Source organism: Pezoporus occidentalis, unplaced genomic scaffold, assembly GCF_034315485.1.
Source record: "Pezoporus occidentalis ecotype Australia unplaced genomic scaffold, CSIRO_AGI_Poc_V1 ctg13, whole genome shotgun sequence".
Classification (NCBI taxonomy): domain Eukaryota; kingdom Metazoa; phylum Chordata; class Aves; order Psittaciformes; family Psittacidae; genus Pezoporus; species Pezoporus occidentalis.
Window position 1 is genome coordinate 14859963 of NW_026913103.1, and position 19890 is coordinate 14879852.

General features: G+C 50.8%; 1 protein-coding gene across 1 annotated transcript; it reads left to right on the plus strand.

Annotated features, from left to right (window-relative positions):
* The first annotated feature begins 4228 nt into the window (after nucleotides 1-4228).
* On the plus strand, nucleotides 4229-12710 carry PRDM13 (PR/SET domain 13). The gene is made up of 4 exons (XM_062608129.1): nucleotides 4229-4806; nucleotides 6492-6623; nucleotides 6722-6842; nucleotides 10215-12710. Exons 1-4 carry the CDS (start codon nucleotides 4666-4668, stop codon nucleotides 11666-11668), a joined length of 1848 nt encoding a protein of 615 aa, XP_062464113.1. The 5' UTR covers nucleotides 4229-4665; the 3' UTR covers nucleotides 11669-12710.
* The last annotated feature ends 7180 nt before the right edge of the window (nucleotides 12711-19890 follow it).

Here is a 19890-nt window from a genome sequence, read left to right on the forward strand (position 1 = left end):
TAGAAATGAACTTCACAAATAGACTCTCTCCTAAATGTGCCCAACAGCAAGGAAAATCGAATTGAGGCAGGGGCTCATTCTGAGGCGATCGAGGGAGAAAAGGTATGAATTTATAAGGTACACCGAAACATTGCAATTCAGCAACAAGTTTACTGACTTTTATTTGCACCATGTCAACCGAAAGAACCAAGAGATACGCTGGGGGCTGCGGGAGGGGGAGAATCCGGTTAAAAGGCAACTTTAGACAGACTTTGAATACTTTATGCGGCAAGTTTCACCTCCAATTGAAGCTGGGCTAAAAGAGAGAAAGACAGAAAAAATCTCAGCCCCTACACTGGAATTTTTAACGAGCACAAAACGTGTTTAAATCCTATCTGGGCTGACGCTCGCGATTAACAATACGAATACCAAATCGGGCTCCTGTCATCTGCCCGGGTTCCCATAGAACCTGAATTACTATTCAAAAGCTGCTTTAATATCCCACCCGCATCTCGTCTGCACAGCACAGCTGGTTGGGGGCCGCCGGCCCGACCCGGCTCGGCCCGGGCAGCAGCCGCCGATCGGCCCCGCCCGACCGCAGCAGCGGGCACTGGCACCGGCAGCGCCGCGGCTGGAGGCGGTTGTTGCCCCTGCTGCTCCTGCCGCTGCCTATGCCGCTGCTGCTGCTGCTGCGAGCACGGGAGGAATTGTTACTGTGGGAAGGGACAGAAAGGGGGAAGGGGTAGAAAAGGGAAGGAGGTTGGAGGGAGAGTGGCTGAAAGACCGAAGGTGAGCGAAGTGGAGGAAGAGGTGTACAGGAATTGCGAAAGAGAGGGGAAGGCGGGGACGGGGAAGGAGGGAAGGCAAGGAAAGAGGAGAGGAGATAATTTTTTTTTTTTTTTTAAGAAAGGAAAAAAGATAAAAGATGTTCAGACCTCATTGGTCTCTTCAGTTTAAAGGTGATTTCCGAATTTCAGGGTCTCACAAGTCGCCCCCTGCCCTCTGCCCAGTCCCTTGCATCCCCATCCCTTTGTAGCGGGGCCATGGCGGCAGAGCCCCGGGGTCGACTCCCCGCTCTGCCCTGCTCCGTCTCGCAGGCCGGGGCCGGGCCGCCCCGTCGGGGCCAAGCCATTTGGGAACGAGGTCACTCCGGGAGCCGACGGCGGGGCCGCCCAGCAGAGCCCGGCCTGCTGAATGAACTTGCAGCATTTGTTGGAGCCTCCGCTGCGGTGCTCGGCGGCATAATGAGTCGGGCCCTGTATACAGGCATTCATGCTGGTCTGAATGTGGTGTTGAACCTTCTCTGTGCCGGAGAGGCTTGATGGTTTGAATGGAGCTCCCTGGTGGGACATTGCTCTCTGCAACTGTGCTTCTTTGGATGACTGTTGTTCCTTAACATTCATGCCTCATTATGGGGCAACCTGTTAAATCAGGGAGAACAGTGTGCCAAAGTGTTACTCAGGGGCACCGGCAGTTCAGCAGTGGGCATAAATAAGGGCCGCCGAGGAAAATAACTTTCATCGCATCTCTGGGCAAAAGTGATCTCGCTTTAATGATGCCTCTAGTAGCCCGGTTTAAGTCTATAAAGGAATAGTGGAATGTTTTGATTGAGTCTAAACATTGTCTTTGAATAAAGCTGAAACCATGTAATTAATGTGTCTTTTTAATAAGGGACAATACGGTCGTTCAAGCTATTTAATTTCATTTAATTTTCCATCCCATTTGCTCCAAAGGCTGCTTTTACTTTTAACACCCGGCCTTTCATGCTGCATCTTGCTCCAGTGGGCACATTAGATCGGTTTCACCCTTCCTTTTTAGGGAAGGAAAAATAAAAGAAAATGTGGTTCCTTTCCTCTTTTGTGGACAATTTATTTCACTTGGGGAACTTCAACTTTGAGCCACAGGACAGAATAAAAATTGGAGAACTGGTGTGAATGCTTCCAGAGCAAGGCTTTTCTTTTCTGAGTGGATGGGAACCAGCCACAATCGGCTATATTAATAAATAACTTTCCTCACAGTCGGCTTTTACATGGTCCTATTGATAAAATTGTTCGCGTGTCGTTCACGCTCTTTGACTCATTAAGGCCTGGGAGGGAGCTGCTCCCGAGGCGGAGCAGTAGGGTACCTTGGTCGCCTTAAAAGCCCTCTCTCTCTCTACCTCTGCGGCTCCCGGAATTTCAGCCCGGTCTCATCCTCAAGTGGGCAGCCCAGAGGTTACAGGGACATGTTCATGGCTTAAATTTATTGCCCTCGACTTCTTGTTTATCCATTTTTCCCCATTCAGGCCACTGATCAAAGGGGTCATCTTCAGTTCCCCACATCCTCTCTTTCCCGCCTCCTTTCCCTACCCTGGCGAAGTGAAAAAGACACACACACACACACACACACCCGGCCTCCGCTCTCCCGGGACAGTCCCTGCCACTGCACCCCGGAGAGATGCGATCGATGATCATTGATGCTACGGGGGGGGCAAGCGAGACATCTATCTCCTGTGCTTGCCAATACGTATCATTAATAAAAAACAGATTCACAGCCCAGTGCCGGCCAGCATCCCCCGGAGCAGGCGGAGGGAACGCCCCAACCCGTCCAGGTCCAGCCCGGCCGGAGGAGCTCAGCGCTGCGGGCGGGACGGGGGGAGCCGTCAGCCCTCCTCTCCCCGCCGGTCCCAGCACTGACACTGACATTTCAGGGCACCAGAGGCCGGTGCCTTGCGGGACCGGAGCGAACAGCGCTCGGTGTGGGCGCATGTCAAGACAGCAGCGGCGGTAACTCGCCGGCCTGAGACTCCATCGCTCTCCCTGCGCAATGAGAGGGAAGAGCATCTTTGCAACCGCCAAATCCTAAGACGTGCCCGTTCAAAATCGCTTTCGTCGCCCTTGCGTATTCCCCTTGGCCCGTGCTCCCACGGTGGGTGTCACGCGTGACGGCGGCAAGCGGATCCAGGGTAAAGCCCACAGTAAGGATCACGTCGGAAGTGATGTGCCAAGTTTCATCTTGCAGAAAGCGGGATTACTTCAGAAGAGCCACTCGGTTACCTGGCACCTATCGGCAGATGCGCCTCTAAGCGTAGCTTTTGGGGGGTTCTTTTGAAATGTATTAGGTCTGACTATTAGAAAAACGCCGGGGGCCAGGAGGGGGGTGGGGTGGGGGTGCTGGGGAGTAGGGGAATCCGTATCTGCAATTGCTTCTGAAAGCATTGGATAAAATCTGCATGTGAAACTTCTCCGCAAGAGAAAGGTTCAACAATCTTCTTTTTGGAGAGTTACGAGGTACGGAGAGGAGTAAACATGCTAGCGGGGACTAGACCTGGCTAGAAAAGCGAAAATGGATCACTGAATTTGTTACTGTACACTTTGGTCTGACAGGCACAGCTGGGCTGTTGCATGTGCCTGAGAAAAAAGTCGCACACCTTTCCTCTTCAGCTCCTGGAAAAATCTTGGGTCATTTCCCCAGCTTGAGTTACAAGATGACGTAATTCTGGCACCTCGTTGTATCTTAATTAAAATATTTATGCGAAGAGGAGGGACAGAGACACACTCTGTTCGAACGGCGTCCTTCTGGCTTTATTTACAACCGCTTTTTGCAGGTTCCTCCTCTGAAAGCAGCCTCGATGCAAGCCATTTTGCTTGTGGGAGAGGAACCTGTGGATGTATTAAACTAAGATTGCAGCCACAGGCTGCTTGCTAGACATCTGTGTTGTCTGCTGGTCGTGCCCCTTCATTTCCCTTTGCCTGTATGTCTCTATTTGCTCTTGTCCCTTTTTCTTCATCACAGGAACTACAACCACAGCTTCCCAGCGCTCACAGGTGCAGCGGGTTGTGTTTTACAGGGGCTACGACGGCTCATATTTTGAAGCTATTCATTCTCCTTAAGGATCAAAGCTCTACTGAACAGATTACTGGCCTGCAACCAACCCACTGAAATGGTAATATGGTCGTTCTTTTTAAAAAAGAGAAAGTGTAGGTATTTTCTGGTGTTTTCCCATCAAGTACCTGCCCAATTTCTGTATGGCACACGCCGGGAATCAATAGAAGTTAACAAGTCCTCAAAACATTCCCCATCTCTTTGTTTAATCTCCTTTACAATAAAGCCAAGGGAAGAGAATTAAAAATCTTTGAAGTATATTAAACCTCAAAAGGCTCAGCCAAGTAGACTTAAAATAGTCACTTATTTTCCAAAACTGGTTTGTCGAGGAACAATAAAAGGAAATAAAATTTATGGAGAAATTATACAGTGGATTTGTCACTTAAAATATCGTAACTGTCTCGGGGACAATACCCCATGCTGAGGATTAATGGTCCCTCCAGACCTTTGATTCACCAGCGCCTTTTCTTTGCCCTTGACAAATTGGATTTTTAGGAATGGGAAGGTCGCCTGGCCCATTGTCTGCCAGCCATTCACTCCGCCTGATTATGCAGGAGGGTTAGGGAAAGGCTCCATGTGACCCTCTCGGATGGGACTCCGCAGCTGCTCGAGGAGCCAAACTCTCTCACCAAACTCCGCGCCCCGGAGCATCCCCCTGCCAAGGGGTACCCCTCCTGCTCCCGTTGAAAAGCCGGCGCCCACAACACCGCCGCGTCACTCCGCGGGCGGGGATACGCCGCGGCTCGTCCTCCCCGCCTGCCCCTGTCACTCCGGCCCCCTTAAGTAGTTGGGGTTCCCGAGCGCTGGCACCCGGAGGCAGCGATGCAAAGCAGCAGGGCCCCGGCCGGCAGCGTCAGCGCCGAGAGCTGCATCCCTGCGGGGCTGCGGCTGGGCCCTGTGCCGGGCTCCTTCAAACTGGGCAAGTACCTGTCAGACCGCAGGGAGCCAGGACCCAAAAAAAAGGTATTTTCCGACGGTTTCTGCTGCACCGCTGGACCTTGCTTTTCCTTCGTCCGGGGGAAGACGGCTTAGGAGAAAAGGCTGCTATTCTAGCTCCCCCCTCCCCGCCTTCGATCTTTCCTTCTTAGAACAAGCCAGGAAAGGGAAGGGAAGCATGTCCAGAGCGTCCCGAGATGTCTCCTTGTGGCTTTGCCAGGAGAAGTCGCCCATACCCTCTCCCCCCCCACGCCAGCGCCGGGGGTCAGCTAGCCCGGCTCGCCTCCGCGACGAGGCCAGCGGACCAAGCGGCTCTCCCGGCGGAGCGGAGGCTCTCCCGCCTTGAACACAGACGTGCTGAAAACGTCGCCTCAGCCCCGTGCCTGGTGCCCGGTGCTGGAGGGTGCTGATGTCTTCTCTCGGCCCCCGTCCCGCTGGCCTTCGTTCATTCGGGCATTGCCCCTTCCCGGCAGGGCTGACTTCGTGACCCCGAGCCCCGGTGAGAAGGGGACATGCGGCTTTCTCAGTCCCCGGGTTTTGTTCGAGGGAGGAGCAGATGCACCGATGGTGCCTCTGGTGCAGCTGGCTCGGGTTTGTGCCCCGTGTCCCTCCATCCCTCTCCCCAGCCGAGAGCCCTTTGACTGGGGCCGCAGGGGAGAGCGGGGCAGCGGACCGGGGGTCCTCCAGGGCAGGGGGTGTGGGTGGTTGGGGGCCGGGGCAGCCCGCAGTGGCTCGGCCTTCTCGGAAAGCCTCAAACCCACAAACCACCCGCACAGCCGGAGCGGGAGGGGGTGATTGCCTCCCGGCTGTCGGCACCGAGGTCAGTGCGTGTCCGAGCAGGGACGATGCTCGGACGAGGCGGTGAAGGGTGCTCGCCCCGTCCACCGGGCTCCTCAGGGTACTGCGGGTGGTAGCCCTTCCTCGACCCCCCGGGCAGCCGCGGCTCACGCGTTCCGCTCGGATTTTTAATGGCCTTTAATTGTTTTTAAACGCTCTGCCAGCCCACTCAAATTTATTTCTCATCTGGCTCCCTTGGTTTCTCGCTTTAGACCGCTTTGTTCCGGTGACTTTTATTGCACGGTCATTCAGGGAACGGGCACTTCATTTTCTCTTTGTATGGGCAAACAGATTATGAAGTATGGGGCTACAGAGACTTTGTAGCTAGGCAGAATCCTTCTCCCCTTTCCCCCTCCACATGTCCCGACAAGTCGTGTGTGTCGCGATTGTGTTGCACCGACTCAAAGACTGCACAAACCCATAAAAAAAAAAAAACATCTTACCTGCTCATTTAATACAGCGTTAAGCTAATTGTAGCAGCTGCGACTGAACGAGGTGCATTTGGACTAGTGTGATCTGAGGGTAAAATCCCATTTCCCCTCGCAGTGCTGGGGACGGGGATCTTCCATCCCGACTCCTGCAGAGCAGACCCCCCCCCCCCCCACTCCCTCCTAGGCTGGCCGCAGCTCTCCCAATGCACCTGCGAGCCGGAAAAGTTCCTGCCCAAAGGAGGCTGAGGATGTAAGGCCGACAAAACGAGATGCTCTGGTCGCTGCTTCCGAGATGCGATGCCCAGGCACCTGCCTGGTGTAGGACAGCAGGCTCGCAGGGCATGGCAGAGAGGGCAGGCAAGGAGGCAGGGGGACGGGTAAGCTGTTTGCTTGTTTTCTCTTTAGTCTTGCGTGGAAGTGACAGCGGTGCCGCCTGTCTTCCAGGTGCGGATGGTGAGAGGGGAATTAGTGGATGAAGCCGGGAGCTCAGCTCTGGAGTGGATAGGGTTAATCCGAGCTGCCCGAAACTCCCAAGAGCAGACACTGGAGGCTGTTGCGGATCTGCCAGGAGGACAGGTACACCACTCGCGGCTCCGGGCCGGCCTGATACTGCTCTCCATCACCTGCCTCCCCTCTCAAGCCTCCTGAAGAAGTTTCCTTTTCCTCCTTCCCAGATTTTCTACCGGGCGCTACGAGATGTCCAGCCGGGAGAGGAGCTCACCGTTTGGTACTCCAACCCACTGGCTCAGTGGTTTGACATCCCTGTCACGGCCACCCCAACGCACGACGAGAAAGGTACAGATGCAACCATTCGTTTCCGAGCAATCAAATTAAATTAATCAAACCAGATCCTCTTAATTATCAGCTTTGGCGGGAACTCAAACTGCGGTAGGCAACAGTGGGTCCTTCAAATTGCTCCCTTAGAAAACATTAATGCCAGCACAGCTGCAGTGACTTTTAACCTGCCATCCTTTAAACTAAGACTCCATCTGCTTATGTTTAAAGGGTGATCTATTAACTCAGTAGCGTATGGAAAGGCCCCCGTGCCTCGAGTCATTCCGACTTCGGTACAATTTAATGATCTTTTGATAGGCAAATGGGATTTCTGTGAAACAAGGCTAGTGTTACGGTGCGAGACAGCAACTTGGCCTCACAGTCTTTAAAAATACCTCTTGCATCTCCCATGTTCCTCGGTCAGAGCTTCAGAGCCTATTTTCAGGTTATCTTGTGGGTAGGTTCATATAGTCAAATCCAAACGGGCATTGGACGGTCCCAGTAAATTAGGGTGTATGAGGTAAAAAATTAAGTCGGCGTCAAATCAGGTTCAGATAGGGAAATCCGAAGATACCGGGAAGGGGAAGACACCGGGCTGCGAGCTGAGACTTAGCTGGAATCACACTGGTGTTCACAAAAATTACAAGGTGGCAGCACATTCAGAGAGAGAAAAGAAGACGAAACTAAAAGGTGGCCGGCACACCCTCCTGCCCATCCCGGGGCGTCCGGCCGCTCCCCCGGGCGGCAGCGGCTCTGCGACCTGCTGGAAGGCAGTAGGCCACACCGGGCCACGGCTGCTCAGCTGGCGACGAGAGACCCCCTTGCTCCTGCACGACACAGATGTTTCAGCCGGCGGAGTCCCCGAGAGGTGAGCAAGGGCTCGATCCGGGGGATGTTGAGACCTCCCCAGCCCTCGAGGCCTGCTGCTCCGAAGGGAAATCGGGATCCGACCCGGAGGGATGAATGCAGAAACACCGGGCTCTGACTGCTCACCTCCTGCCCAACTCGTGCGATGTGCAAGAGCACAAATCCCTCCTTACACTAAAACTTCACCCGGAAAAGAAACTCATCGTCACGTCTCTGTCCCACCCTTCCACGGAGAGCAGTGAGGCCGTGGGCCTGCGGAGAGTCACCCCTTCGAAAAAAAACTGCTCTGGCGAAGTTTTGGCTGCAGGAAGGAGGACACGGGGCTGGGTTTTGCCCCCTCTCCCCGCCCAGCAGCCCCTGCCGGCGGATGCAGCTCGAGGAAACGGCAAGGAATCTCGGGCCTGCGAGATGCAGCAGGCGTGTGGCATCTTCCCCGCCCCGTCGAAGCAAGGCTTAACTGCAGACTGAGCCTGCGGATCTGCCGTGTTTCCGGCCCCACCATTTACAGGCTAATTAGAACGGGCTGAGAATAAGCGCATCAAATGCTGAAGTGCTCTTCCTTTAAGGACAGTATGCTGGAAAAAAAAACCTCAAAGTCCCACCAAAAACCGCCAACCAAACAACGGCCAACCTCCCCCCCCCCCCCCAAAAAAAAAGAAAAAGCCAACAAAGCTCAACAAACAAACAAACACCACCACCACCCCCCAAATCCAAAACCAACAAAACCCCCAAAACAACACAGCAGAAGAAAGTCAGAGGGGGGTTTGTTTGTTTCTTTGCTTTGGTTTTGTTTTTCTTTCTTTTTTTTCAGAACAAACAAAATTTTGCAAATCTTCTTTTCCAAATCTTCATTTATTTGGGTTTACTGGGATGAGAAAGGGGTATTTTTCGTTTCTTTCTCCACCCCCCCTCCCGCTCCCGAGCGATGGTTGCTGGACTAGAGCTGAGCCTGAAAAAGCCTCGGCCCTGGCTCGGTGGCGCTCAGGAGGCCGCCGGTCCTATCAAACTCTTGCCGAGGACAGCCAGGACCGAACCGCTCCGCAAAGGCGAACGACGGCAGCGGTCGGTGGCCGCAAGCCGTTCTGTCCACAGCGATCCTCCGACCGGTTTGCTATGCACGGCGGTGGGATTGGGCCGCGGTTCTCCCTCCCGCGGCCGCTGCCAGGCAGATACGCTCCCTCCTCCCGCCAGCCCCCCTCGACGGGGCGAAAACCCGCGTCCAAGGACTTGGTAACGCCGCGCAGCTTGGGACATCCGATTCGCAGCAAGCAAAGAAGGGCTGAGTACGACAGCAAGCACACAGGAGACGGGACACTCTCAATAGCCCCGGATCCGTCCACGCGAGTTCCCGAGGACAGCGAAGACTTCGTGTTTCACCGGCTCAGCGGCCACCGGCTCAGCGGCCACCGGCTCGTCCCTGCCCCAAACGCTGAGTTAAAGCCCCTCGGTCTGGTTGAGGCCACAGTGCCCGCCTCGGTGACCTTCTGACCAGCCCCATTCAGCCGTTGCCCCGGCTGAAGCTGCCCCATTCCTGGTGGTTTGTGCCCCACCCCACCCTCATCGTACCCCAAGGGATCCCCCTAATTGTGAGGAGCTGGTCCCAGGCCCGAGCGGCCTCTCGTTCTTGTGCGGCACTTGGTCACATGGTGAGGATCGGCTGGAGACGGGGTGAGGATGGGCAGCAGTTCGTGAGGGCCCCGGCGGCTCCCGAAACGTCTAAGTGGTATGTTGTTGTGACGAGGAGAGACGGGGCTGGAGAAGGATTAATACTATGTAGACATAACACGAGAGAGAAGGAAGGAGAAGGGAGAAGGAAAGAGAAAGAGAGAAGAGAAAGGGAAAAGGAAAGGGGGAAAAGATAGGATAGGAAAGGAAAGGAAGGGAAAGGAAAGGAGAAAAAAAAAAAGAGAAAGAAAGTGAGAGAGGGAGAAAGAAAAGGGAGGCAAAAGGAAAAGACATAAAGATACCCAGGCAGGCAGGTTGCCCGCAGAAGCAGCGTTTCACCTTCGGGGCTCGGAGATGCTCCTTCTCAGGAGGACAACCCTGGCAAGGCAGAGCCAGGAGAAGGAAAGAGAAGCCTGTTCCTCTGCGTGCCGGGGAGTCACCAGGGCCGCTGCCACCGAGGTCTGTTGCGCTTTAGAGAAACCGAAGTGTTTAGGGGACGGGGCACAAAGGGCATTGTCCTCTGAAAGGGAACGATTACATATGGCCCATACATATCGGATATTGTCTCGCCGCGTAATGAGGGGCTCACGATCATTAGATTGGCCTTTGTTCGGTTCAGCCGACTCCCTGACATACGCTACCTCCTTTGCAAACGCCAACAGATGGCCCCCCCGACAGACTACTCGCGGCAGCAGCTGCTCCCCTCTGCCTCACGGCGATCGTCCGCGGGAGCGCAGCTCGAACCGCGCGGAGTCTGCACCGCGCCGCGACAAGGCGGGGGAGCGGGGATGCGCGGCTAGGCGCTGAGATGCGTGGGGTTGCGCGGGGGCCGCTGATGGGCCCTTCTGCTTGCCTCCGCAGGTGAAGAGCGGTACATCTGCTGGTACTGCTGGAGGACCTTCAAGTACCCAAATAGCCTCAAGGCACACGTCCACTTCCACTGCTCGCTGAGCCACGGCCGCCCCTTCCTCCACCACGACCACGGCCGGCCCGCTGCCTTCGGCCTCCAGCCCAAGGAGCCGCCTGCCGCCGCGCTGCGCGCCCACCCGCCGCCGGGCTGCGGCCCGCGGGAGCCCGTCAAGCGCGAGGCCGCCGTCGCTTCCCCGCCGCTCGCCAAGCCTGGGCTGCCCAAGCGTGCGGCGGGCAAGGAGGAGCAGGAGCGGGCTCTGGACATGAGCGTAGGGGCCGCCCGCGGGCCGGGGCCGCTGCTGGGGCCGGCGGGCGGCAACGGGCTGGCGCTGTGCCCCGGGGCGCGCTCGGCCTTCCGCCCCGCCGGGCCGCTGCGGGAGGAGGCGCGGGGCGCCGCCGCCCTCGGCTTCTCCAAGCTGCTGGGAGGGCTGAAGGCGGGACGCTCAGCCTCCGAGGCGCCGCCCAAGTGCGGGGCGCTGCCGGGCGAGGCCGCCCCTCCGGCGGCAGCTGCCGGTCTGGCGTGCGGCGGCGGGCTCCGCGCCTTCCCGCTGCTCTCACCGCTGGAGGAGGCCTCGGCCTTCCGGCAGGTGGAGCGGGGACTGCCAGGAGCCGCCCTGCCGCCCGCCCGCTACCCACCGCTGCCCGGGGGCGCGCTGGAGCGCTTCGCGCTGCCGCCCTTCGAGGGACTGAAGGCGTACGCGGGCGAGTGCGGGCTGCCCGTGATGCCGCTCACCGTCTACAACGGGGAGCTGCTCTACGGCGCCGCGCCCTACTACCCGCTGAAGCTGCACCTGGGCGGCCTCCTCAAGTACCCCGAGTCGGTGTCGTACTTCGGGGGGCCGGCGGCAGGGCTGCACGCCGCCGAGCTGGGTTCGCTGGCCAGCATCGACCGGGAGATCGCCATGCACACGCAGCAGCTCTCCGAGTTGGCGGCTGAGAAGGGCCGTGGGCGGCTGGAGGCCCTGCCAGCGGCAGCTGCGGCCGGCGGGAAGCCCAAGACCGGGCACCTGTGCCTCTACTGCGGGAAGCTGTACTCCCGCAAGTACGGGCTGAAGATCCACATGCGGACTCACACTGGCTACAAGCCGCTCAAGTGCAAGGTCTGCCTGCGGCCCTTTGGGGACCCCAGCAACCTCAACAAGCATATCCGTCTGCACGCCGAAGGCAACACGCCTTACCGCTGCGAGTACTGCGGCAAGGTGCTGGTGCGGCGCCGCGATCTGGAGCGGCACGTCAAGTCCCGGCACCCGGGACAGAGCCTTGGCAAGGCGGCCGAGGACAAGAGTGACTCTGGCTACGCGGCCCCCGAACAGGAACAAAAGACTGACAACGAGAGCGACGTGGACGTCTGCTTCACCGACGACCAGAGCGACCCGGAGAGCGGCAGCAGGAGCCACGAGCAGTGACGCGGGAGGCGACCGGGGCAGAGTGGGCCGGTCCGGAGAGGGAGCTCTCCCCTCCCGCTGACTCGGAGCTGGGGCGGTTCCAAGGGAGGCCGTGTCGCGGGGAAGCGCGGGCTGGCTGGCACCCGCTGGCGGCTGGGCGGCCGGGAGTTGGGCCGGGAAAGTAAGGGGGGCGAAACCCTGGCGGGCCTGGGATCCCACCGAACAGACAGCGCACCCCCATAGGCGCCCGTATTTTAGCGGCCATATATTTTTATTGTACCTTTGTGTGGAGGAAATTGTGCCTTTTGGAAGCGATTTTTTATTATGTGCTCTCCCACCACTTGTTCCTGCGATCCAAGCCGTAGGACGCAGCATAAGACCCAGGTCACGGGCACCTCTGGCGTCTGTACACCTTATCTGACACCTCAGATGTGCTTTCTCGGGTCCTATTAAAGCAATACCAGCAGCTTTCTTGAAATAAATAAATAAATAATAATTAAAAAAAAGCAACAAAAAGCCACACTTGCAGCACTGAAGAGGTTCGCATATAACAGGTGCACCATTTGATCAAGTTGCAATTATTTATAACAGATAATATTTGAGTAACAAATGTAAATTACATATTGAAAAGCATGAATCTAAAAGCACGCACTATATCATTTTAAGGGAAATACACTCTCTGTTCGGTAGAATACAAATGTGGTGTATGTTTGTTTTCTAATGAATGATGTACAGTGGATACAGTATTTTGGTCTTGGTTCCGGTTTGTCATGCTATTTTGTTTTATTTTATTTTATTTTTCTCTAAATAAAGTTACTGACAAACTGCTGTTTGGTTGGTCACTGAAGCGCTGCAGGCAGGATCTTGTATTTCTCCATAACGCTTCTGATGATGAGGAGCTCGACGCACATCCCGCTGGCTTCAGCTTCGAGTCATGCTTTAAAGTATTCGCCCCATTGAATATTGCGTCTGAGTAGTTTCCTTCTGTCACTCAGCAAAACGAACCGGCAAAACCCAAACAAACCCCAATCTGTTCTTCCCCATGCCTACGATTTTTGGAAAACAATTTTCGGAAAACAATTTTCTTTTTTTCTGCACAGGGTCAGTGGAGAGATGTTAAAGGCTGAACATCATTACTCTGCTTTATCTATGTTCTGTCAAACGGGCCCCCTTTGCAAACCCTTTTCTTTAGAATCGTTGTTACTTTCATCTAAGGAAAAAAAATCTCCTTATAATGTTGGCATGGGAACCTGAAACTCGTCCAACTTATAAAAGACTTAGAAAATTATGTTTCCCTTGGAAAACTCTCTAAGTCCCTCTCTCTTAGTCTCAGCCAGTGCTTTAGGTGGGAATTTGTGCTTGGGCAAGAGGAGGAGACGGGAGAGAGACCCACGTTTTGCTGTTGCATATCTCCCAACTCCGAAGCAGATGGTACATCTCTTCGATTGATGCTGCGACCCACAGGACGTTGAGAGTTTCCAGGATCGGGCCCTATTTCAGCCCAGGGTGTAGGGGACGCGATGTAAAATGCAAACAAATTGCTTCCAGCATCTGAATCACTCTCAGATGCAAAGCTGAAAGAATATCAGATCCTCTTTTTGCTCACTTAAGGCTAAAAGTGCTTGGTAGTAATAGGAAATGTGAATTAAAATACCAGGCTTGTATTTCCTTTAAAGCTGTAGGCTTTAGGATATTATTATTATTACTATTAGTATTTTAATTATTATTATTTTAATTATTAATATTTTAACTATTATTATTTTAATGATGATGATGTCCGGGCTAGTGCACTAAATACCCGCTCACTCGATTCGTTTTTATCCCAGGACACAACTTGTGTTTCTGTCATGAAAGTGAATAGAAGAAGTGTCTCCCGTGGAAAATGGGGTATTGTTCGTCTGTCAGTTGAATCGAAGATCCCGTTGTCATGTGTAGCGAGACCCGGAATTTAACCTACCATGTCTTTATTTCCACATTTATCTGTTGCCTTCTCAAGGCGGGAACCTGGGGAGAGCTGCGTCATTTGGGCTACGAGGTCGGGGAAATCCTGGAATAATAAAGCTGTGATCTGGGAATTATTTACATGTCGGTGGAGGTTGTGTGTTTTAATAGAGGTGTCCCATGACATCGTAATACTTGGGCTACCTTTACAAACAAAGGTACTCCTGGCAGTCAATTTGAATTAAAAGTGAATTATCGGTCTGTATGTCTACAAATGAATGCAGTCGTTGAAAGAAGCAAACCACAAACCGAAGTAAGTATTTAGCAACCACGAGCAGCCAAAGTCGAGACCAAAAAACCCCCCAACGAACAAACAAAAACCCCCACATTCAAAACACGTTTTGTGTTTTTATTTTATTTTATTTGACTGCTGTGTAGCTGATAAGCAGAAACAAAATACACTAGGAGAAACGGGGAGAAATTCTGCCACATTTAATTTTTCGGGCCCCATCCCTGCGACCTCCCCAGCGGGGACACGCGCCCCAGCACCGACCAGGTCCCATCGACTCCGTGCAGTGGGCAGAGGGCCAGCTCCGGTGATCCGCCCGGGATCCGCGCATCAGCCGCAGCTGCACAAGGCGGGAGAACAGTGTGAATCCTGAGCGTAGTCACCGCGCTCCAGTGCGGCTTCCGATCTGTCAGCTGCAGGATGCACTGTGCCAGCCCTCTCCTGAAGGAGAGCTGGTTGTTACTATTTCCTTTCCTCTATTGTCCCACTTAAGCCAGGGACGAGGCGACAACGTCCTCCCGAAACCTCCGGGATTTGGGCAGCGCCAGAAAGCCGGGAGCAGCCGGGCCGGAGCAAGAAGCATCCCGGTATAAGGCTAGGACCAGCAGCTGCAGCCCTCCGGAGGTCTCCGGCTGGCCCCTCGCCCTGGGCCTGACCGCGGGCCCTGGGGCGGCTGGTCCAGGGCTCCGAGAGCAGCGTCCCCAGCAAGGGTACCAGCAGCCTGCTCGGACGCTGATTGGCTTAGCTCTCTCAGGTCCAGCGCCCCTATTGGCCAGCCCTGATGTGTGGGCGGGGTCCTGGCGGGCCGGAGTGGGTCCGGAGCATCCATCCTGCCGCGGGCACGGCGGGTTCGCCTGTGAAGTCCTGTGCCAGTGGTGTTGGTTCCTGCGACCTGGGGCCTCCCTGGAGGCAAATGTGTGTCTGGAAGGACGTGAGAAAGCTGCGGGCTGTAGGTTGAGCGTGCTGAGATGAAGGCAGAGCCAGCCTCAGCATAGCGTGCTCCAGAGTTCACGCTCGCAGCATCTCTAGGTCTAGCGTGTTGCTGTCTGTTTGTCATGAGGACTACCATTTGCAACTAGTTAGAAAACCCCAAACCCATCAACAAGTTTTAGTTTCTGAATTCGTAATTACTGGTAGCTGGAGTAACCTGAGTATGTCCTCTTCATTTTATAATATGAAGAAATAAATTAACCAATTTTACAGGAAAAAAGAGCATGCTGTGTTTGTTGATCTATACAGAGTGGAAAGCATAGGTGGAAAGAATGGTGGTGAGGCTGAAGAAAAATGATCTTTTAATATTGCTCATAGAGAGTTTGTTTGCTAAAAGGCTGTAGGGATTAAATGACAAGATTGCCTTGTAGATGAAAAGACAAGATTTCCCCGTTGATTAAATATCACTGTTTTATTTCCTATGAGTGAGTTCAAGTTTTCTGAGTAAAGTTGAACCGGCATTAAGGAAAAGCTGCGTTCTGTGAAGAACAGAACACTATTTATTTGCTGGAAGTCAAGAGCAAAGAAGAATACATACACCGGGCTGGCTTTTGGACATTACTGGGAACTAGTCTAAACAATTTTGGAAACTGACCTTCTAGTTTCCAAAAATTCCTGCTCAGCCTCAGGTATTTTTGTGAAAACAATTGATTTGAGAAACCTTTTTTTTTTTTTTTTTTTTTTTTTTAAATTGAGGGACAGTTTTGACGATTTTTGACTTCCCGCATATTAACCTGTTCATAGAAACAGCATCAGGAATTCTGGGTGCATTGGCAGGAGGTGCAAAGCACTGCCAAGATGCAGATAGTAAGAATCTGGGGATGATTTTGGTTTCCAACTGAATTTGGTTTCTGTATGAAACTCTGCCTTGTATCTTAGTAGTTAATGCTGTAATTACTGTTGTGTTTGTAGTCCAAGAATATATGTACAAGGATCAATGGTACTATGAATGACAAAGCCATAGGGCAGGGTCTTACTCCTCTAAAGTTGCTGAATGGGTTTAAACACAAGACTTGAGTTTATAGCTGTAGCCAATCCATCAAATTACCTGATTTTGCAAAGGTGTTGAACACCTGCTCTTCCCAGTGAACCATGTGGGACTGATTTAGAATTAGTTAGGTTCTTTGAAATACTGGTGAGACAGATGTAGGCTGCTGTAATGCAAACGAATTTGGGTTTTGGACCCATTGCTAGTACAATACTCAGGGAGGACTTGATCACTTCTGAGCAAGGCAATGGCTCTATACAGTTAAATATAGTTTAATACAATTTCTATATAGAATACAGTTTCAAAGCTTTATGTGTTAAACTCATATTTTAAATTCACACATGCACAGATGTGATCTGATCAGAAAGTTCTGCTACAGGTATGAAAATGTGCCCATTTTTAAGGATCCCTTTCTGCAGCTGCAACTCTGATGTGACAAAGAAATGTTTTATCAATTCAGAAAAGCCTATGAATCAATTTGGGTGCATTCATGCTGCAAATATATTCAGGGAACTGTTTTTCTCTTTTCACTAAAAGTTATGTGTTTGGAAGTACATTTTGAAATAGAAGCTGTATATGTAAGCTGTATTTTCATTATGAAAAAGGTTTCCTGGAGCTGCACATGATGAAGTGAGCAACAGGCTTTGGATTCAAACTCCCTGTGTGACAGAGACACATGAGTACAGGAGCAAGTCTAGCTGCACTTGGCTTTGGGTCAGGGAGTGGTGGAGGTCAAGGTTCGATTTTGATCTTTTTGTTTTCCTCAAAACTGTCTGAAAAGAATTATTTTAAACTTGAATACAAGCAGTTACTTTCCAAATTATCATATGAGCAGCATGTCAAGGTTGGGTTTGAACTCATTGGAGTTCATTGGACCATAGCAGATAAAACCTAGGAGTAACAAAATTCTTTCAGGTATATTCAAAGTCAATCCAATGAGGAACGATCCTACAGCATGTAGGATGTTGTAAACATGTATTTTACAAGAAACAGAAAGAAGTTTCTTAGCAACTGAAAAAACATAGATGAAGAAATAGCTCACAAGGTTTGAGGTATATATTCAACTATGTTTAGAGTGGATATCCTGAAATATTACGGAAAGCTCTCAGCAAAGTTCACAAGGTTTTTCTGCAGAGTTGCAGCTAGGTGTGGGGTTTGGATGTTCCATAATTTTAAAATCTGTTTTGCTGTGGAAGGTATTACCCTGCTTCAGGGGTAATGGAAGGGCTTGTATTTGTATTCTTCTTTAGAAATTGTAGCCTGCTTGCTCCTGAGGAGAGTGATTTGATACCAGGTAATTTGAAGTGCTGATATGAAATGAAGAAAATGTGATTTAGAAAGACAACATCAGTAAACAGAGGTTCAGAGGGCTAAGGAATAATTCATAGCTTTTTTGTTGTTTGCATTACTTTCACCTCATTGTATATGAATAAAGAGTTGCATGGGGAAAACATCAGGAAAAATGGGCAGCAGTGAAGTCCTTATACTCTTGTGTAGTTTGTGAAACCTGCTGGTGGGTCCGAGCAGCTGCAGCCTGTCTTTGACTCTCGAGTCTGGTTCTTACAGGAGGAGCAATTTGTTTTTTTTTTTTTAGCTCTATTCAGAAAATTGGAGTGCTAATAATACATGTCAGCTCTGAGTCCTATTTATCTGTGTAGAACTTCCACTTATCCATTTTCCAGTACACTAAACTATGCAGTAGCTCACCAAAAGACATTATTAAAAAAGCAGACAGTGTACTACGCAGTGTACTTCTTTAGTATATTTACTGAAAAATCAAAGAGGCTGAATACTCTGGGGTTTTCAGGGGTACTTCACCGAAGATTCTGATAGCTACAGCACAGGGCTAAAGCACCCTGTTAAGAATGCACATTTGCAGCTAAGCAGCAACTTAAAATTGAGTCCCAATAGCTATGCAACTGATGGTTTGCCTAGAGTTTGTGTTTTGTATCTGTTGAGAGAGTGCCTCCTTGTAGAAATTATCAAAATAGACACCTTTTAATTGAAACAAAGGACTCTGGAGACCATATTCAGTCCCTGGTCTGAGTTCAGGCAGGATTCTGGTAGAGCCTTGCATTGATAGCTGTCCTTGGGTCAGTGCCATAAGGCTTTGCACAGGACAGAATTCACTACATCGATAGGCTGTAATTTTGTAACCTATTTTTCTTTTTTTTTTTTTCTTTCTGTTTTTATAACAGAAACTTAATTTAACATCCTTTTGTTTTGAGTTGCTGACATCCAGCTTGCTAAGAGTAATGCCTTTTGGACAAAGCAGAGGGAGGAATGGAAATAATTTTTCAATGTTTTAGTGTGAGAGACTTATGAAACTGTAAATAAGTTTGTTATTTTAAATGATTTCAGTGGTTCTGTAATAGATTGTATGTTAAAGTCAAATGAGGCAGCTTAGATATTAAAGAAATGAAAGAGAGTTCAGCTCCTGAATGAGTTAATGTTAGTGTCATGTGAGGCAAGAAAGTTACTTAAGCTTAATCTTTTCAGGTAGCCTGTATTGATTTTAGCATATGACTCTATCCTTTGCCACTCTCTTCTAAAAACTTTAAAAAGAGATAGAGACATTTAGAATTTCAGGAATACGTATATATATGATAATATATATGATAATATATATATTATCCAATAAAGAGGAAAGAAATGTATAACTTTTGTTCTTAAATGAATTTTGTTGGGAATAATATTGCATGCTTCTGTCATAGTGTCCTGGGTCCAGCAGTAGCTGTCATTTTTCTCCTTCTTAGCAGCTGGTGCAGGGCTGTGTTTTTGACTTTCAGCCTGGGAACGGTGCTGATAACACCGATGTTTTTGGTTGCTGCTCAGTAATGTTTAGTCTGACCAAGGACTTTCTGAGTCTCATGCTCTGCCAGGGAGGAGGGGAAGCCAGGAGGACGCAGAGACAGGACACCTGACCCAAACTAGCCAAAGGGGTATTCCATACCACAGTACGTCATGCCCACTATATGAACTGGGGGTAGTTGCCCAGGAGGGCTAGATCACTGCTCGGGTCTGTCTGGGTATCGGTCGGCAGGTGGTGAGTGGTTGTATTCTCTCCCCTTGTTATTTCCCTTATCATTATTATTATTGGTGGTAGCAGTAGGGGTTTTGTGTTATACCTTAGTTACTGGGCTGTTCTTATCTCAATCCATAGGAGTTACATTCTTTCAATTCTCCTCCCCATCCCTCTGGGAGTGAGGGGCGGAGGAAGAGGGGGGAGTGAGAGAGCAACTACGTGGTTCTGAGTTACTGACTGGACTTAAACCATGACACATAACTAATGAAAAAAGAAAAGACTTGCTGTGAGGTTACATAGAAAACAGGCAAAAATATAATTAGCAAATTAAAACACTATGTGATGATGCAGAGAATGATGTCAATTATTAAAACCAGTGTTTTCCTTAAATTAGAAGAATCTATATAGAAAACATAACCTTTTTCTCTGACTATATGCATCTCTTCCATAAAGGTCTGATTCACCACCTTTAGACAAGACTTTCCTGCTTCTTGCCCTCAGCTTAGTGTTTTGGAAATTAATGAATTTGTAATGCAATGCAGAAACTAATAGTAAATGAGCATCCCTAGTTAGAAGTGTTTTCTCAAAAGGTTCAAGTGCTCATTACTTTCAAAGTCAAGCTACACATTTGTAAAAACAGGAATATATTCCACTGATTAAGATGTATCGTGTAAGAAAAGGAAGAGATTCTTTTTTGCTTTTAAAATGCCTTCCTCTTTTATGCAGCAGATGGTGCTAGATTGTGAATATATGTCAATTTGATTTATTTATAGTCTGAAGAATATACGGTGAAAGACAAGACGTACAATGTTCAAATAGACTACATAGCAAAGTGATCTTCATAAACTCATCTGTTTTGGCACAGTCTTCTGTGGTGTGCAAGCTTTTCCTGATGTCTCCTCTGCACCTTTCCAAGACTTTCAGAATTGTTTCTGTCTGTTGTGCTTATGAAAGATGCCAAAACTAGCAAGGAATTGAGTGACAGAATTACGGTCAGTTCTAAAGAATAT

Coding starts and splice junctions, on each gene's coding strand:
- PRDM13 (XM_062608129.1), top strand. CDS start 4,666: ATGCAAAGCAGCAGGGCCCCGGCCGGCAGCGTCAGCGCCGAGAGCTGC. Junction 6,624..6,721: donor CGGATCTGCCAGGAGGACAG/GTACACCACTCG, acceptor CCTCCTTCCCAG/ATTTTCTACCGGGCGCTACG. Junction 6,843..10,214: donor CCCAACGCACGACGAGAAAG/GTACAGATGCAA, acceptor TTGCCTCCGCAG/GTGAAGAGCGGTACATCTGC.